The sequence below is a fragment of the Dipteris shenzhenensis genome, chromosome 29, assembly GCF_047967505.1.
Source record: "Dipteris shenzhenensis isolate YYH24624 ecotype China chromosome 29, Dip_SZ_1.0, whole genome shotgun sequence".
In the NCBI taxonomy this organism is placed as follows: Eukaryota; Viridiplantae; Streptophyta; class Polypodiopsida; order Gleicheniales; family Dipteridaceae; genus Dipteris; species Dipteris shenzhenensis.
The window spans coordinates 20,854,544-20,875,242 of NC_141624.1; the positions used below are offsets into that span (position 1 = coordinate 20,854,544).

Here is a 20,699-nt window from a genome sequence, read left to right on the forward strand (position 1 = left end):
TTTTTACATGTGAGCAGGGTAGGTTCACCGTCCCCATTAGGAGGGGCCGCTAGTACATATAAGAGGGAATGGGCTAAAGTACCTTCATAGGCAGGGCAGCTTGGGGGAGAGGGGGGACCCACTGCCTTACCCTGACTTGCCTGTTAACCTGGACTTTCCAAAATTTTATGAAGCTTTACCCATGTAGCATACATTATACCTGCTGGTCTGGACATATGCAAGGGGACTATTACTCAGAAAGGGAGGTTTGCATGTTGCTCACCACCGCATTATTGTTTATGGGCTTGAAAAACCACCAAGTAGCACCTGGAAACCACCATGCAGGCAGCAGGGTATAACTGGCGAAACCACAAGCAGCAATGAACATCACAGAGTCGCACCAAGCGAGTGATGTCCATGACAACCTGCACTTGAGCCGCATAAACAAACAACAGTGTCCACCTTGAAAGAGCTGTCGATGTATTAGGGAATGCCTTTGGGAAGCTGGTCGCCTTCAAATTGTGAATTGCTAAAGCAGGAAGCCATTTGATGGTGGCCTGCTGACCCAAACACATTCCCATACATTAAAGGCCTGGGAAGCAGCCACCTAGGTCTTTTAAAAAGCAGGACCATGAGGAATAGCCATGTCTGAATCTTTGGAATGAGTGTTGGAATTCTTGTACCCTAAGGCTAAATTTGTGCGACCATTGCAGGTTAGCAGGTAACTCTCAACCTGCATCTTGCAACCCAGGGCCTTTCACGGGAGGAACACATCATCCGCTAAGTCTTCTGTGGTTGCATCACATCATTTCCAATCTTCCACTTTATATATCTGAGTGGACCGCCAGTATTCCTATATGGCTACTTAAGCCAATAATTTAAAGCAACTTAGTATCTTCAGGCTCTGGGTGGTATTCTATAAATGCTCCTTCACTTATCCCGGTATTTTGATGTGTGCATCCAAGAACCGGCATTTTTCATCCTTTTTCAAAGGGAGGCCAACTGCACTCTGTCAATAAAGTCACTGTAATCTGATCCCTCCTCTAAAGAATGCCCCGCCCACATCCTGCATACATATTCTGTACTGTATCCAAATTTGTTCATGTTTTGAATAAACCCTGCCTGAGTTTTCAGTCCTGACCTTGTAGGACCCAACTCATGGTTGCATCATGTACGATGGATGCAAACATAAATCATGCATTCCAAGTGTAAGACCAGGCATGGTTATAAAAATATAACTTAGTGAGGGGATCTCCAGTATCTAGTATTTTATTGAGTGGACTGCCAGTATTCCCATTGCAGGGTATAACTGCCAAAACCACAAGCAGCAATGAACATTATGGAGTCGCCCCAAGCAAATGATGACCATGACAACCTGCACCTGAGCCGCATAAACAAAAAATAGTGTCCACCTTGAAAGAGCTGTAGATGTATTAGGGAATGGGCTTGGAGAAGCTGCTCGCTTTCAAATGGTGACCTGCTATAGCAGGAAGCTATTAGATGGTGGGCTTTGGAGCCAAGCACATTCCCATACATAAAAGGCCTGGGGAGCAGCCACCTAGGAATTTTGGAAGCTGGAGGGATGAGGAATAGCCATTGGAATGTGTGTTGGGAATTGTTCGTTCCCAAGGGCTAAATTTGTGCAATAATTGCGGGTTAGCAGGTAGTTTTTGACTTGCTCTACTGGAATCTTGCAACCCAGGGCCTTTCACGGGAAAGGGGAGGGAGTGAAAGAAAGGTGAAGGAGAGGAGAGGATAGGAGAGGGGATCGACAACAGTGAGAACTTTTAATCTCTGCCAACCAAACATCAAAGTGTAGGTCGTGGACCATCATCAGCTAAGTCTTCTGTGGGTGCATCCAATCTTCAAATTTACATATCTAGTATTTTAGAGAGTGCATCGCCAATGTTCCTATATGGCTAGTTACAGCTTAAGCCAATAATTTGGGGCAACTTAGTATCTTTTTTTCAAGGGACGCCTACTGCATTCTGTCAGTAAAGTCATTATAATCTGATCTCTGGTGCTCCTCCTCTAAAGAACACCCCGCCCACATCCTGGGTACATATTCTATTACTATATACAAATTTGTTCAAGTTTGAATAAAACCTGCCTTGAGTTATCGGTCCTGACCTTGCAGAACCCAACTCACAGTTGTATCATGTACAATAACTGACCGAATGCAAATAGAACTCATGCCTGGGTCTTACATTTGGGATTACTGCACAAATTTCTAATATACAGCAATCCCAATTGTAAGACCCAGGCATAGAATATGAAAATTAACATCATTTCAATTCTTGACTTGTCATTAGTGTTCTCAATGATGGGATGACATTTCCACTAACATATCTGAAAGTGGTAACTTAGATGGTGTAAATGCTGAAGACAGCCAAAATACCCTCGACAAAAACAATAAGGGCGAGGATGACTCCAATCAATGGACAGCAGAACATATAAGGGATTTTTCAAACTCATTCAAATCTGCTTTCTAGGGAGTTGGGCTGATGGTATTCCAAAATAAAAGGTGAACAAATCTAAATCACACTCTATTATAAAATCAAGTACCTTCTGTTGAGTCTGTGCCGAAAACCAGCAGGCTTCATAAACTTTCAATCTCACTGACAAGAGAGCGCTCACGTCCTACAAAGCCCCCCCCGCCCCCCCTCCCAAAAAAAAAGGACACGCATCTCTTCTTGGAAAGGCATCGCTTCAGCTTTAAACAATATAAAGAATTCTCAGGAACATGTTATAGAAAGCAACCCGACACAAGAAAATTCTTACAAGACAACTGTAAACTGCAATTAGGGGTAGAAGAATTGGAGCATCAACACAACACTAATTACACTGTTTACTAAAGGACCTCATAAAGTATACAAGGAATGAAGGATGTATCTTCCTGTTTAAGACAACCAGTCCAATCACACCATACAGATGATTCTTGCATTTTAAATATTTCGTAACAACACATGACGGATCAGAAGCAAGGGCCCTGCCCTCAACCCACAAATTAATGACACACTCAATCGTGTACATAAGCAAAAAATTGCAACACGAGCTGATTCACCTTCCTCCCTTATATCCATTGTCTTTTTCGAAACTGATTTCCCAAGAATTTGCTCATTCTCCCGTGCCACTGAATAAAGGAGACTCGTTAGTTATAGAAGCAAGCTCCTTTTCCTTCGATCAATGAACTCGATTGTCTGCACTTCACGTGTACTCCTTGAACTTTTAGCCCCATGTTTGTATCTGGTTTTTTTTTTCCCATCCGGCGGTGCTGCACTTCACAGTGAGTGAAATAGTTCCACCAAGAAACCAAAAAACGAACCACCAAGACTTGGATGCCTTAACGGCTCCAAACTGAGTCAATGCTATTTTGGGAAGCATTGAATTTAAAATACAACAGATATATAGTCCTTGGTTTTCAGATATTGAACAATGGAGAGCAGAGGAGCAATGAAACAACTTTCTCTTCAATCAAGATGAGCCACTTGCCTTACTGCAGACTAAATCATCAAGTTCACACATAACTGCTTTTGATGCTGAGCGAATTACAAGGGAGTAACCCGATGAATATTCAAAAACTTCCTTCGGATATTCCAAGCATATACATTTTATAGGCTCCCAGCGGGACCAAATACAACCGTGTACCTCAGTTGCTATGCGGAAAATATTGGCATAATACGCTGACCAGCAATTTGCACCACACTCCTAGGAATAAGGGTATGGGTTATAGTAATAAGGAGGAGGCGGGTTATGCGGAGCGTAAGAGGAATAGTGGGGGGGAGGAGGGTATTGAGGAGCGTAGGAGGGATAGGGAGGAGGGGGGTACTGAAGAGGAGGGTAAGGGGGCAAAGCCGGATAGGAAGTGACTGGATATGAGGAGACAGGAGGAGGGTAGGGCATCATAGAAGGGTATGAAGGAACGGGAGGAGGATAGGGGGGAGGAGGAAGATAGTGATGAGGAGGAGGAGGAGAATCAAGAGGAGGGTAAGTGAGCAGAGGCTTTTTGGGGGAATCAAAGGCAGGGACGGAAGGGTATGATGGGGGATAATGATAGTTTTGAGCAAGTTCTTCCGGAGGACAATGGATTGAGCAAACTGTGTTGGATTCAGAGGGTCGAGAAGAACCTGGTTCAAGAGGAAGATCCAACCCACAAACCGATTGATGATCCAACCGATGATGATTGTCACCTTTGTACCAAGCTCCAACAGCTTCATCACCAACAGCTGAATTTTGAGCTTCGCTCTGTAGCATCACCACCTTTGCCATCACATTCAAGCTCCCACATCCCCTCCCCGATTGCCTCAATACTTGATACGTCTCCGTCTTGTTCAATCCCTCCTTGCTCTGCATGGCTATGTCTGCCACCGGTATGCGCACCGTGCCCAGCACTGTATCGCCCACGCCCAACACACCTTTCGCCACTATCTCGATCGTCAACTGCTCCTCTTTCCACCCGCCCTGTCCCAAGGGCACCATCAGTTTCTCTCTCCACTCCGGGTTCAAGCCCCCTCCCACCGCCGCCCTGGTGCTGCGCTTCTCCTTGGGGTTCACCCAGGCGACCGCCACCTTCTGGTCTCCCGCGGCAAGCCAGCTTCCGCGCTTGATGTCTGCTGCGGAGATGATTGTGAGGTGGATGAAGCCCTGTTCCATCGAAAGTCAAAAGGTCAGATTTTTGCAGACAATTTAGCAAGGATTAGAGCAAATCTCCGCCGAAATTCGGGTGCTTGGAGCAAAAGCAAAGCAGCAGAGGGAAAATATGACTAAAGGACTCGGGCGAAGGATTCAATAGATAAAAGCCGGCCGCGGATGGAGAAAGCAGCGAAGGATTCGAGCCAAAAATCGGTCAAAGCCTGCCCAGAAACCCTCGGGCGAGCAGGTGCCCAATTGTCCCCGACGTAAATTGGGACGCAATCAGACGTACATCGGACGGACTAGATTTCCGCGTCGGGACATGGACGGTCTCGATTGTCTTTATTTGACGGAGATCGAACGGACGAATTGGATGTGCCGGAGATCGGACGGTTTCGATACCTTTCATCTGACGGCTAGGATGCCTCTCAATAATTTTTCATTTACATACAGATAGCAAACGAGGTAAAGTCGCACTTGGCCATCCTTATGAATAGGGCACCCCAGTTGGTAAAAACTGTGAATTAGTATTAGTTGTGTGAGGGGCCGGGGGGGGGGGGGGGGGGGCACAGGCGGGGGGGCGAGAGAGAGAAGGGGCGGAGGGGAGCTATTCTTCCTTTTTGGAGTTTTCCATGCGCCACCTTCTGCACCTATAAAATGGATTAGGGGCGGTAGGGCAGAGAGGCAGAGAGGAGAGGGGGAGAGGCGGAGAGGACTAGGGTAGAGAGGCAGAGAGGAGAGGCAGAGGCAGAGAGGGCAGGGACAGAGGAGCGACGTGATGGCGAGGGGATGGCGACGACGTAGTCGAGGAGAAATTAAAGGTTAATTCGTGCAAAGAATAGGGTAATCGACGAGATTAAATAGTGAATAGGAAGAAATTAATTAATAGAGCGATTAGACCAATTAGTTCTAGTCCTTATGAATTAGTACTTGACACCCATTTAAATTAGTCGTTAACATTCACGTAAATATAAAAATCTACAATAGAAGCTCAGGGGTTTTTTTTAGGTTTCTACAACAAAAGCCAATGCAGTTATCATCTATATCAAGGTCCCATTAATAAACACATCGGCCACCGTGCAAATGTGAAGTCTATATAATCCTTTCTTCTTCAAGAAATAATATTTTTTAAATAACCCTTAAAGGTCATTGTATCCTTTCTCTGAGCACGTAGGTTGAAAGTCCTGTATGTACTTTCCTTTGAGCATGTTCGCCTTGCTTCTGGAGTTTGGGGCTATGGATGGAGGGCAGGGGGTTAATTAGAGGATTATGGGAGGAAATGATGTTTGATGTTCAGAGGTAGCGATAGAGGAGTACGTCTTCTATACTGAGACGCGTCTTGAAGAGAGATATGATCCATGCGACAATCATGTAATAGTTCTCTCTAGCAAAAAAGTACCACTTGTTATTTGAGTATAGTTTCTTAGTATCAAATATATCTTAAGACGATTTTACTTATATAATATTGTGTATCCATGGTTAGAGAGGTGGCGCACTCCCTCTCCAAAATCGATTACAAAACCAATGAGAAAACTATTGGTAGAATCTCATATATCATGAAACAAATTTTTTTATGTTTGATTTACTTTTGTACTTCTAGATAATTACTAAAAATCACTTTTCATTGAGTAAGAGAGTAGGTATCCCCCTATGAAATGCATAATGTACAAACAACTCGTCTCCCACTGAGAGACTCAGCGTCGTATAGGATGAGGCATATAATTAGATTTTTACCCTACACGCTCTACATATATACAGGAGTTATTATTAATCCTACAATGTTGTCTTGTGTATAAGGCCTTCCATTTACATATACACGATTAGCATAAGTTGCTCCCTCTCTCTCTCTAAAAGATGCGGCATTTATGCATACGAGTAGCATGACCCATCTACGACGTGTTGGAGACCCGCTCCACTAGGTCTCAATGTGGGATGTTAAAATGCCTTTGATTTCAAGACCCCCTCTACCATAGATATAGATGTGTGTGTGTGTGCGTTGCACGCACAAAGAATGGGACACATAATATGTATATAAACTCCATGGTATTCATATATGAAAACTATACGTACCTAATTACATTTTCTAAGAATTTCAAATTTTTATAGTGCTCCAAAAAATGTTTTAAAACTCTTTTTGCCTCCTAAAAATCCTCCTTTTACCACGTGAGACTCTTCTTTTCTTGGGACATGGAACTCCCCTTTCGTCGACACATGGCAAGTTCAAAATAAGAAAATATGTAAGATAGAAGAAAACTAAGAACATGCCTTGAAACTACTGAATGCTTTTCAATCCACGCAACAAAGTGCTATCCTTCAAACATCCTCATCTAAGGAATGATGATTTTATAAGTGTGAGAATATATCCTTGCATATCCATGTGGTATATGAGGCTACCCGACTTCTTGCACATTATGAATCTCATCCCCTCTCATGATCGATGCTTTGCTAGAGGCGTGTGGATTTGAATCTCAGTATTTGTGGCAACTTTGAGTTCACCTTCAATTCGATTTAGTGAGCATCCTCCTCTACTCCAGAGTTATGCTCATCTCCCTTACAATTGATATTTTGCTAGAGGCATGTCAACTCAAACTATTGATTGTGGCAACTTTCGATTCACCTTCAATTTAATTCCTTCAATTTAATTTAGCAGGTGTCCTACAAGACAAAAGTGACTGACTGTTGCCACAATCATCGTTTCCCATGAGGATATGTTGCCTCTATTCCAACTCTCACCCTTTACCTTCATAAGAGAAGGAGTTGCCTTGGAGTGCAACCTCATAAATAAGGAATATAGAGATAGAGATATAAAGAAGAGTTAATTTTATATTGGTAGGTGTTGCCTGTTATATTTTATAAGAGAGGATGCAAGGAGACATGCCACATGATATTGTCTTTTTAGTGCAACCTCATAAATAGGAATATAGAGATAGAGATACAGAGAAGAGATGATCATATATTGGTAGGTTGGCCTTTCTAGCCTTAAGGTATGGACTGTTACGCTAAAGGGTAGACACACTGTCTACTCACATCAAAATGTTATGGAGCAAAAGAGATGACAAGTTATTAAGAAGAACCATAAGAAATAGCAACATATTGTGAAGAACCATACCTCTTGTTTTAGTTGTTTGCTTTTTTTTTTGTTCTAGTTTCTTGCTTGTAGTAGGGCTTTCCCTTGTAAAGTTGCTCCATTCCCTCGCTTCTTTGCTCTCACTAGTTTTTGCTTAACCCACTAGTTTTCCAAAAAAATGAGGTGTTTGCTTTGTTTTATAGGGAAGCCAGTCAAAACCGTGATCTTGTGCTCTGAGGTCGTCTCTCGTTCTTGAGCTCTAGGTAAGGAACTTCTACTTTTCTCTCTTTTATTTTATTTTTATGTTGTAATGGCAATTGCTAGCTCCTTAAGCACTAGCAAATGTGATGGCCATAGGATCCTTATCTTCCTTCACTCTCGCTCCCTCTCTTTCTCTCTTTCTCTCGCTCTTCCTCTCTTTTTTCTCTTCGCTTTCCTCTCTTTTCTCTCTTTCTCCTACTCCCTTCCTCTCTTTTCCTGTCTTTTCTCTCTTCCTCTCTTTTCCTCTCTTTTGTCTCTTTTCCTCTCTTTCTCGTACTCCTTTCCTCTCTCATTGTAGTTTGTCCTCTCTTTTCTCTCCTCCTCTTTCTCCTACTATTTTCTCTCTTTACCCTACTCTTTCCTCTCTTTCTCCTACCCTTTCCTCTCTTTCTCTTTCTCTTTTCTCTTTTTCTTCTACTTTTGTTCTCTTTTCCTCTCTTTCTCTCTTCATCTCTTTTCTTGTCTTCCTCTCTTTTCTGTCTTTCTAGAGACCACACTCAACATCATGTGATTACATGTGCATAGTACTAACACATATAGAGTGCTTTAAAAGAAAGGGTTAGATGCCCTAACCCTAACCCTAAATGGGTTTGTATATATTATATATTTTCAACTAAATCTAGTGTACAAATAGTCATTTGTGGTGTGCTCTCTAGTTGTGCCCTCTCTCCTCATCTCCACTCTTCTCCTCTCCCCTCTTCATATGTTGTCATGGTATCAGAGCTCCCTTGCCTTCTGTTGAGGCATTGCGATCCTTGAGAGAGTGAGATTGATTGAGAGATTAAGAGCGAGTAATTGTTATTTCATTCTAGTGATGAAAGGTTTCCATTGAGTTTAAGAGAAAAATTCCGTCCATTTGAGAGGAATTTCCATCTATTCATTTTCTTGAGAGTTCTTTGAGCGGCGATTTAGTGATTATTCATATTGTAAGAGAGAGATATTTACTGTTCTTCTTCTTCAAGAGAAAGAGAGAAAGATTTCTATTGTGAGGATTGAGAGTTCATTTCTTTTGAGTGATTGTGAGATATTCAGCACCTTGTGAGAGAGTTTTCTGAAGACCCCGAGATTTGTTTTCTAAGAGAGATAGATAGACAGATTTGATTATTCCTATTCTTGTTTGAGAGAGAGAGACCCTTCACAAAGTAGGCTTGTGCCTAAAGGTCAAGAGGCAACCTCTATAATCCAAAGCCGACCAAAAAAGCCCTTCAACGTCTTCAACCGCACAACGGTGACTCCTTCACGGCTGGCAATAGCCCCATAGCTCTCTTAAACACTTAGTTGTCGAGGTAGCTTCAATGAACGACGGGTAGCTCCAACTAACAGCAGCTGCTCTACCAACCAGTGGCTGCTTCATCAAATGAGCAAAGCAAAGGACTTCTACCCCGTCAACAATAGCCTCCAAGTCCATTGACTCCTGGCTCTCCCTCGGCCACCAACAATAGCAACCAAGCCTCCATCGTCATCACACATCTCCAAGGACTGTGATTCACTCCTTGAATCCTTCAACACTACATGTAGCCCATGCCTCCAAGCTCACTAATACTCACAAACTGCTCCACGATGAGCAACTAGCACCATGATACATCACAATGGATGTGCAAGCACTCTCCCAACTAGCACCTCCTTTAATGGACGGAGCCGCCTCTCCCGAGCTTCCCACAGCAAATAACATAATTTGATCCAAGAAGAATTTGAGGGTGCTCCAAAATTGATTTTTTGTGCTCTATGCACTTGTCACATCATGCACACATTTTGGCGTAAGTAGCACTCATTTCTAAGCCTCGTCGTCGACAGATCCACTTTCTTCATGCACATCAGCCTCTACATCAATGCATCTAGCCCAGCACCAAAAAATAACAAAGAAAAGGAATTATTTGCTGCTCTTTCATCACTCGGCGATTGGTCTAGTTCTAGTTCAGAGTAGATTATATCATCCATAGCGAAGAGAACTCCAAGCAGCCAATCGAAGCCATGTCGAAAAATTCCTAAATAATTCCTACTCAGAGTCAGTCCCAATGCTCACATGCGGTTTCACATCATCACATTACCTTAAACCTGACGTTCATCAGTTCAGTGAGCAGGATTCAAAGTGTTTAGAGATATTAATCGATAGATCAATGGGTAGATTGCACATGATTTGATTTCACACACACATGCCATCATTGTAAAGCCTATCTGGCTATTTTTTGGCATTGCGCACATCATTTCAAGCCTTGTAAAGCCTCTTGGCTATTCTCGGCATCATTTACCACAAGCCTTGTGAGAGATTGTATTATATATTGCAGTTTTATCTTCATGAAGAGTTCAGATTTCACTTGCCACAATTAGTGTTTTGCAGTTGATTCAAACAATGATTTCACAGGCACACTGAGTACATTTCTCACACCATGTCTACGACTAGCAACCTCAATTTGGAGGCATCTAATAAGCTAGACAACTCCAATTATGGCACATGGAACTTCAGGACAAATGGGAGTATGTCAATGGGTCTACACCTAGACCATTGGATGATCTACCTAGCAATAGCTCTGCTCCACCTATTGTCACAACACCAATAGTGGGATCCACAGTAGGATCTCTAGCTACAACAATAGTTTCCACACTTGTAGCAGATCCTGCCATTGCCCAAGCACAGGCAGAATGGGACAAGAACAACAAGTATGCATATCATCTAATCAAGCTGAATGTGCAAGATGTCATGCTAGGACAGCTCAACACAGTCGACATCAAAAGAAGCATGGGATATGTTTGTTGCTCTCTATGAGTCCAAGAACACTTCCAGGATTCTCACACTGAGAAACCAAATTAACCAGAGTTTCCACAACAGTAGTGAAACCGGTCATGCTTATGTAATCAGGATCAAAGTTTACAACAATCAACTCGCAGCATCAGGAGAGACCATGAATCCAATAGAAATGGTTCACGTCATCCTGAATAGGAGAGGCATACGAGAATCTAGTCCAGAGTATTGCCATCCAATGGCAAATACCGACATTGGAAGAACTTAAGACAGTTTTACTTGGTGAGGAGCTCAGGATGCAAGCCATTCATGCACGTAAAGGTCATTGTGCCCTCCCCTGCAACACATGATGAGAATCCAGGTGGCCTACAGATTGTGCATTCATTAGGGAGACATGAGCATCGATCCCCATGGAGCAATGTTCCAACAAGAATAGGTGAACCCTATATGTGGGTCTCAAACCAAACTCAGCTAACCTAGGTGGCATACTAACTGAGCCACTAACTAGAGTACATAAAGATAGCTGTCATCTAGCTATTATTCATGGGCGGTGTACCAACTGCATCTGCAGCTAACAAGTCGGTGACATAAATGCACAACGGTCACCCTGGCATATCACGAGTGGAGCTCGATATCTCAACACTCCCCCTCGAGCTCAATCCCAATTCTTGCACACCAAGCAGGTCTTTGAACTTGCGCAGCTTCTCCGCACCCAATGCCTTCGTGAATATGTCAGCCACCTAATCCTCTATGCTGAAATTAACTAGATCAATAAAACCTACTAGAACCTTCTCTCGCACATAGTGATAATGCACCTCAATGTGCTTTGTTCTACCATGATAGACTGATGCATATCATAAGGTAGCTTATACAACCAAGCTACCTCACATGCAGCCATTGATGCACCCTTGTACTCAGCCTCTATGCTCGACAAGGCAACTGTAGGCTGTTTCTTGCTGCTCCAAGTGACTGCAGCACTCCCAAAAGAGAACACATATCCCTGGTAGATCGTCTATTAGAAATACTACCAGCCCAATCAGCATCAATGTATCCATGCAACTATATCTGAACCCCAATCTCATAAAATAGTCCATACTGCAATGTGGACTTCACATACCTCAGTATGCATCTAGCCGCATCCAAATGCGGTTTCCTTGGAGCGTGCATAAACTGACTTACCAACCCAATAGCATAGCTCAAATCTGGCCTGGTAATAGTCATATAAATAAAACTTCCTATGATGCATTTGTATATAGTAGGGTCTTCCAGAAGCTCACCTACATCTGCGCTCAACTTCACATTCTGCTCCAAAGGAACTGAAATAGGCTTACAGCCTGTCATCCCATATTTGGACAGCATGTCCAATACTGCCTCTGCAAGAGCCATGTCCCACTTGTGGATCTAATCACCTCAATGACCAAGAAGTAATGCAGCTCTCCTAAATCCTTCATCTCAAACTTCTGCTTCAATAGCATTTTCACATGAATGATATCTTCATCACCATCACCTGTGATGATCAAATCATCAACATAAATGACAAGCAGCATAATAGCTTTCTCTGTTTTTCTCACATAAAGTGAGAAATCTGCCTTGGAAATCTGAAAGCCAATAGTGACAAGATACTATCCTATCTTGTCAGACCATGCTCTGGGTGCTTGCTTCAAGCCATACAAGGCTTTCTTCAACCTACAAACAAACTTAGGATGAACATCATGAACATAACCTGGTGGCTGCACCATATAGACCTCTTCTTGCAAATCACCATGCAAGAAAGCATTCTTTACATCCATTTGATGTAAATACCATCCTTTGATGCAGCCATAGCAATGATTGCTCTTATAGTTGCCATCCTTGCAACCGGACTGAATGTTTCTTCATAATCAATGCCATATGTCTGTGCATACCCCTTGACAACTAATCTTGCCTTGTATCTGTTCACAGAACCATCTGCATTGTGCTTCACCTTATAAACCCACTTGCAACCAATTGCATTCTTGCAAAGGCACCAATTCCCATGTAGCATTTGCTTCCATCCACGACATCCATTTCTTTATCCATGGATTTCTCCCATTTTTATTTTCCCATGGCTTGTTCAAAAGAAGTGGGTTCTGGTTCATGTATCACTTTGACGATATAGGCATAGTGAATGGCTGTAAATCCATCATTTTTTAGCCTATCCACAAGATACCTACCTTTGGTAGACCTGTGCAAAATAGGCTCACTACTAGGTGCTCTCAAAACATCCCTTGTCTTCCTTACTCTAGGTGTAACAACAGAAGGAATACCCAACTCATCATCAGGGCTTTGTTCTGAGCCACTGGATTCACCATCCACATAAGAGTGACCTGAATTCACATCAACCATGGGCTGATCTACTTTCTCTTTTCCTTTTCGTGATACTTGCATACCACTATCTGCATTGCTTTGAGGAGATCCTCCTGATCTCAATCTGCGTGTCCATGGCAAAGTATGTGGACCACTGCTAAAGGACACTACACGTCCATTAATATTTTGTGATTGCTACTATGAATTCTGTGCAGCATTACCATTTTGTGCATCTACATCATCAATCACATTTATTGGTTTATACCAGCTGCTCATCTCATAAAAAACAGCATCTTTGCTCACTATAAACTTACGAGTAGAAGGGTTATAGCATCTATACCCTTTCTACTGTAGAGAATAACCAATAAAGATGCACTTCTCAGCTTTTGGATCCAACTTCGATCTCAACTCATCTGGCACATGAACATATGTGATGCAACCAAAAACTTTCAAATGAGAAATATGTGGTTTCCTACCAGTATACCTCTCCTCTGGCATCATGCCATGTATTGTTGCAGTGGGAGTCCTGTTCATTATGTAGACTGATGTAGCAACTGCTTCAGCCTAATAATAATCTGGCAGGTCTTTTTCATTGAGCATGGCACGAAGATACCTCTCCAATATGCATGTTCTTCCTTTCTGCAAGTCCATTTTGATGTGGGGTATGACTGCATGAATATTGCTGCTTTATGCCATGCTCCTATAGGAACCTTGCAAACTCATTTGAGAGGTACTCTCCCCCTCCATCTGACCTTAGGCATTTTATTTGCAGGCCTATTTCTTTTTCAACCATAGCTTTAAAAGCTTTGAAATGCCCAAACACTTCACTTTTCTTTTTCATAAAATACACCCAAACTTTTCTGTTGTAGTCATCAATAAAAGTGACAAAATAATGACAGCCTCCAATAGATGCAGCTTTAGTAGTCCACACATTAGAGTGGATTAATTCCAATGGCCTCTTACTCTCTTGAACATGTCTAGGAAATGTTTTCCTTGCCTGTTTTCCAAATTGACAAGCTTCACATACCTTATGCATTTTTGCAACCTTGAACTTAGGCAATCCTGCAACAATATTTTGGGCCTACATTAATTTAAGTCATTGTATATTAACATGACCAATGCATTTATGCCAGATATCAATATCTGCAACTACACCGGTCCCATATGCAAACATTGCTGCACTTAATTCAGGCATGTCCGCATCCAACGTAAACATCCTGTCCTTCTCCTTCCCTTTTGCTATCAAGCGAGCTTTATTTTTCATATCCTCAACAAAGCATCCATGAGGATTAAATCTGACCTGCAAGCCCTACTAACCATTTGACCAACAAAAACTAGGTTCTTGGTGATATTCGAGACATGAAATACATTAGACAAGTATTTCGTTTTTCCATCCTGCATAGACAAAGGAATTTTACCAATCTGCACAATAGGATGTGCAGTATCATCGCCAGTCTCCACAAATCCTGGTCTTTTTATTTTCCTTGCATCCTACATCCATTCTGCATGACCTGTCATGTGGTTTGACACACCTGAGTCAACATACCACACATCATTGCTTTCTTCTACACTTGTCATAGAATTGGTCATGTGTTGCACCATAAACAAATGCTCATTTCTATCATCACCCTGTCTACTAGAGGATGCATAATTGCCTTGCTGCAATTTTCCAATCATGATGCCATTTTGCTTTTTATAGCAGTCTTTAGCCATATGACCCATTTTACCACAATAGTAGCATTCAACATTGTTGTTTGCATTTTGGCCTCTCTCCCATCCACCACGACCTCTTTGGCTCCCCCTACCTCTAAAGTTACGACGTCCTCTTCCATAGGAGTGGTTTTCTTGAATTTGCTGCATATTCTGATTTCTGCCACGGCCTCCAAATCGGCCTGCTCTACCTCTACCTCTACCTCTTTCAGCATTAGAGTAGAAGACAGCTTCTTTTGAAGTTCCTCCTGAAGAAGATGCACCACCATTTCTCTGCTCTTCAGAAATTAGAAGAGCAATCAACTCCTCAAAATCAGGAAAATTCTCATGGATGGCAATGGATGTCCAGAATTGTACATAATCCTTTCCTAGACCATTCAAGGTCACAGAAAGTAAATCATCATCTTCCACTGGCGACCCAATAGAAGCAAGTGCATCTGCAATCTTCTTCACCTTCATGTGGTAGTCATTGATGCTCATATTTTCTCTCTGCACATTATGCAACTCCTGCTTGAGCTGCATTTTCCTGGCTTGCGTATTTGTGCTATACATTTTTGTCAAAGTATCCCACGCCTCCTTTGGCGTGCTTGCATCCTGAATATGCACAATCATAGAATCTGAAACACTGATAGATAGCCAGTACATAACTTTTCTGGCTCTGTCATGCCATCCTTTAAATGCCTGCAACTCGTGTTGATTGGGAACATTAGGAATTACTGGTTCTTGTTCAGCTCCAGTAATGAACTCCCAATATCCTTTTCCCTTAAGGAAATTCGTCATTCTAAACTTCCATGCTTGGAAGTTGTTCTTGTCAAGCTTTTCAGTGACAATCTGTGAAAGAGCATTAGACGCCATTACAACACACTGCAAAATATTCTGTCACTGCAAAAAAACACAACTTCTGCCTCACAAGGGCAAATCTGCAAAACTGACGAGAGTGGTATTTGACCATGCAATCACTTCCTAGTGACGATTATGCATAAGCAAGCAATAAGAATGATTCTGTCACTCCCAATATCTTTGTGCACAGGCATACGATGTAATTTTTGCGACAACCACCGACCTGCAGAACAGTGGTTGCACAGTAAAAACAGGGCACTTTTTTGAGTGCATGCGAAAAACTTCCGCCACCAAAACGGGTCCCGAAATGGCCTCGAATCAAAAAAATAATTTCACCAAAACGGGCCCCATAGCATATACTGCCCTCTTGCCACACTGTGAAGGGCATCCCAATTTGAGACAGTGCACTCTTGCACTTTCCGGGCTACCTGCAAAGATTTGCTCCCAAACAAGGAAAGCAACACTGATCCTCTTACTAGGACACTGCGAACTTGGTTTGCTTTCTTGAGCTCCTTACCACGAACCGAGCTCTGATACCATGTGAAGAGAGTGGGAGAGAAGGAAGGAGTCTCACTTGTAGCTTTCTCACATACACAATGGAGGAATATACACAAAGGTAGAGGCTGAAAACAGTTTTCCTCTTCTTAGTTGTGAAAGCCAAAAGAACTCTCCTAGTATAAAAGAATAAGTGAACCCTATATGTGGGTCTCAAACGAAACTCAGCTGACTAAGGTGGCATACTAACTGAGCCACTAACTAGAGTACATATAGCTGTCATCTAGCTATTATTCATGGGCGGTGTACCAACTGCATCTGCAACTAATAAGTTGGTGACATAAATGCACAACGGTCACCCTGGCATATCACGAGTGGAGCTCGATATCTCAACAAACCACATATGAATCCATAATGCCTCATGCACACACTCTATGCATACGAGAGGTCACAACCTCTCATGCCTCTTGGGCATATCCCATTATTCTACCCTTAGCCTATGACACTTTATGCCTACCATTTATTAATGCACCCATGCATTCCTACCCATTCCTATCCTAGGACCTACATGTGTGGTGCACCATTTATTCCGTATCAATTAACATATCCAATACATTATTCATATGGCATTTAGCCATTTAAACCTACCTAGCCTACCTACTAATTCTTACATTTGATCATGCTAGCCTAATACAGTCTAGACTACAAAATCGTGTCGTGACAAATACACGTCAGTAGAATTGGATATCCCAAACAAGTGCAATGTGGCTTAAAATGCTTTAAAACACAAATAGGGCAAAGGTCACACTATTGGGTTTGATTCTATGTATTATGAAATGCAATGAGCTTTGGCATGCTTATGAGCTATATAGCAAGCAAGTGCATGGAAAAAGAAACAATTCAAATTGTAAATAGTGTTGGATTTATTAAAAGATCTTTGCACATACACAAATTGCACATTTTCAACTTCTTCCATTTTAGGGTGAATCTAGATACCAATACCAACAACTATCAATGTTTTAAGACCACCATATAGTACTCCCACTAGTTTGGATTCCAAAATTTCAATCCGTTTTGGGTTTCAACAAATCAAAAAAAGGTTATGGATCGTGTGCTCAAATGGGTGTGCATCACTTTAGCACAACATTGGAGGCCCGTTAATCCATGCCTAATGTTCTCATTTAGGTGTATCCTTGGGTTGAGAAGTAGCTCACGTAGTGTACTTTTATAATGGTCTCATTCCAAATCCTTATTCCATAATTTTTTGGTCTGATATTCAAACTGTAATTTGAAGACAAAGTTTTTCGAATTCTGTTGAGCAATGCATAAGTTATGGGTCTTGCAATATACCTATATATATAAAATCCCCTAAACCTCACCAAAAATAGCTACACCCAAGCAAACAATGACCCTCATGTGCAAGATGCTAGATTGTTGTATGCCTTTTGGAGAAAGGAAGCTATTGTGCACGTCAAAAAGTCCATGTGCATTACCATTGATGTCATGGATAAGAATACAACAACATTACCAAGGTATAGACGTATCCTACCGGCATCGAAGGGTGAAGGTGGACTAGAAACACACTTGTGTGGAGGATTAGTACATGGATTTTGACTCTTTTGTGATGTATGGATTGACTGTTTTCATGAACACGATAGTAACCAAGTGGCAACATCCATCATGAAAGCAATACAGAAGGTCAGAGATACATGTGGATGTTTACCTTGCACCTTGCGTATCCAAGCTGATAACTGCTAGAGAGAAAACACAAATAGATATATATTTGGTTTATGCTTTATACTGGTTGGTTTGAAATATTTGAAGAAGTGGAAGTTGGCTTCCTTCTTGTTGGCCATACACATGAAGACATTGATCAAATATTTAGTGTGTTATCTCTGGTGAGTTGAAGTCAAGGGATGTTCTAACATTGGAGGATATGACATCTCAAATTGGGGAAAAAAATTGGAGGCTCTCAAAAGGAGGAATCAAAAGTGGCTATCTTAGAGAGAATGGTTGGTTGGAGAGAATTCATAGAGCCACATTTAAAAAGAGGGAGATGATGCATTAATAGGGCACACAAATCCACACTATTTTCAATTTTGTATGCATAATGATATTCCAGTGATGCAATGGAAGCACTACTTAGTAATTTATGAAGTGAGCCATATGCTTTATTACAAATAATAACTCCATTGGAGGAAATTAAATTTGTTCTTGCAAAGAACAAAGCACTTGATATAGAAGAAATGAATGGCTTGGAAGCCTTTATTAAACATCTTCAAAGTATAATGCAAAAATATCTTGAGTAGGCAATAAAAAATGGGGAGATAATAAAGTCAATTGAGGCACTTGTCGAATCTTTACGAAAACAAGAAAATTTAATGAGCATTGAATACTCTGAATCTTTCTGGCCAGAACAAGCTACGTCATCGGGATCCACATTGGATACAAATATGACAATAGATGAGGAAGCTGAGCAATGCCTTTTAGCTCAAAAATCTTGTGGTAGGAAGGGGGACAAACCATTACTAGAGTTTGTACTAGAGGATGAGATTGAAGAGGGTATGTTTGTTGCACTTTGGGCATTTGATATAGATTCAGAGTTGGATGAACAAGGTGGCCCAATTTGGATGGCAAAGGTTGCTCACATAGCAAGGGATGACAAGGGAGTTCCTATAATGTTCAAAGCTTTATGGTATGAGCCAAAGCCATTGAAAAGTCTCCCCAAAAAATATACAATGAAATAACTTTATGAGGGTTGCTTGCAAAAGAAACGTGAATGGATTCCAAATAAAGAAGGCTTGACAAAGGTGGATGTGAGTAGCATTATTTATTGCTGGAAATTAAGGACTCGTAGTTATAAAAAGAAGCATGGCTATGCTGTTGAAAAATGTATCACAATCCTTGATCCTAGTCTTGCACATATTAAACATCATTTGGCTAGGCTTGACCTATCACGTGAAAATGCAATATCAGAGTATGATGATTCTGAAAGAGGTCCAGAAGCATAGGATAATATATTGTATGCCTTCTTCTTAAAAAATGGTGTATCTTTACACCACATTCACATAGATTATTCAATCAAATGGCCCTATCTATACACCACCTATATATTGAATTCAACAAAATCTTTCGATATATTGCATATTGAGTGGAGGTCCGCAACATTTTTAGCTTCATTAGCCCTATTTGTATGGGTGTGATCCATTTTATTGCAAAATTACCCATGATGTATTGAGTAGAGGTCACAACTTACAATTTTGGCAAATTTTGAGGCTTCTTATGCCATTTAAGTGTGGCACTTACACATTTAGCGTTCCGAAATACCAATTTATGAGTCTATGAAGTGATATTGAGTTGACATGACCAGTTTAGAAAAAAAGCCCAAATGAAGCGAGAAAGTCCAAAGTTTTTGCACATTGATGAATTTGGTGATGTGGGAAGAATTTCACCCCTTAACCCCCCCTTCCTCGCCCTTCTGTGTGTGTGTGTGTTAATGGGTCTTTACCTTCTCCACTTAGCCTAGGTAGTAAATGAAAAATCCATGTGATAAAAAATGCCCAAAATTGAAACACGAATCACATACAAATATGGAAAGCCCATCTACTTATAATTGAATACTTATAGTTGAAGGGTGATCGTCTATACACACCGATAGTTTCCCGGAAACAAGATTGAGACAAGCGGTGCTCACAGTGGAGGGGGTCTTGAAACTTGAAATTGTATTCAAGACATTTTAACCTTCCACCTTGAGACCCAACGGAGGGCTCTCTAACCCGTCGTAGACAGGTCATGCTACTCATCAATAATAACAGCAGAAGAGAAGCTCTTCGGGATCTTTTTTGGAATCAACCAAGGACTAGGAAGTATGCTCGAAAAATGAAAAGATTTACTACAAAAATAAATTTGAAACTTATCATTTAGCCAATCACAACCAACTGTGATAGATAAAATTTGATTTGGAAGAATAATGGAAAAAACCTAGAAAATTTTATTTGCGAACATCAACGGAAGTGTTGTTGCTTCATCAGACTCTGAAGAAGAAATGGAACTACAAAAAATTACTCAGTTAGTGGGAATGCGAAAATGCTAAACTAACTTCTCATGCACTGTTGTGATGGAAGCGCTCGAGTCGATGAGTATTACCAAAGGATGACCAAACATGGAGGTAGCAATTACAAAAGATGCTGAAATTTTGGGAGATTTGAAAAGGAGACCCCAATTACCTTTCAAGCTGTTCTTTCCTCGACACGAGGTCATGCTAGAATATTGGGCATTTTAAGCACTTAAAAACTATCTGCAATGTTTTCTCACATGGTTGTATTTGTTGCATTTGAAACATCTTGGTTGCATTGTGCATCCCTTTCAGGAAGTCTGTTGTTATTATTTTGAAATTGTCATTGCGGATCAAAACAAGATGATACCTGTGGGTTGAAAACATGGTCAACTCCCATGGGAGTTGACGTAGATGTTGGGATTGGCAAAATTGGAGGAAGAGGAGGCACCTTCGAGCTGTATTTAGCTGAGTTAAGTTCTATTCTTTGAGCTATAAGCAAAGCTTCATTAAGAGTTTTTGGACCTTGATCCTGAGTCCTCTATGATATTTCAGGCCAGAACCTTGGCCAGAGAAAAAATAATTTAAGGTCTTCG

General features: G+C 41.4%; 1 protein-coding gene across 1 annotated transcript; it reads right to left on the reverse strand.

The window, feature by feature from the left end:
- Window positions 1-3,427: 3,427 nt before the first annotated feature.
- On the reverse strand, window positions 3,428-5,020 carry LOC147882565 (uncharacterized). The gene is made up of 2 exons (XM_087400723.1): window positions 4,904-5,020; window positions 3,428-4,623 (listed from the first exon to the last, which is right to left on the reverse strand). The coding sequence occupies exons 1-2, from the start codon at window positions 5,018-5,020 to the stop codon at window positions 3,688-3,690; spliced, it is 1,053 nt and encodes a 350-aa protein (XP_087256849.1). The 3' UTR covers window positions 3,428-3,687.
- Between the last annotated feature and the right edge of the window lie 15,679 nt (window positions 5,021-20,699).

Coding starts and splice junctions, on each gene's coding strand:
- LOC147882565 (XM_087400723.1), bottom strand. CDS start 5,020: ATGAAAGGTATCGAAACCGTCCGATCTCCGGCACATCCAATTCGTCCG. Junction 4,624..4,903: donor GGAAATCTAGTCCGTCCGAT/GTACGTCTGATT, acceptor TCGATGGAACAG/GGCTTCATCCACCTCACAAT.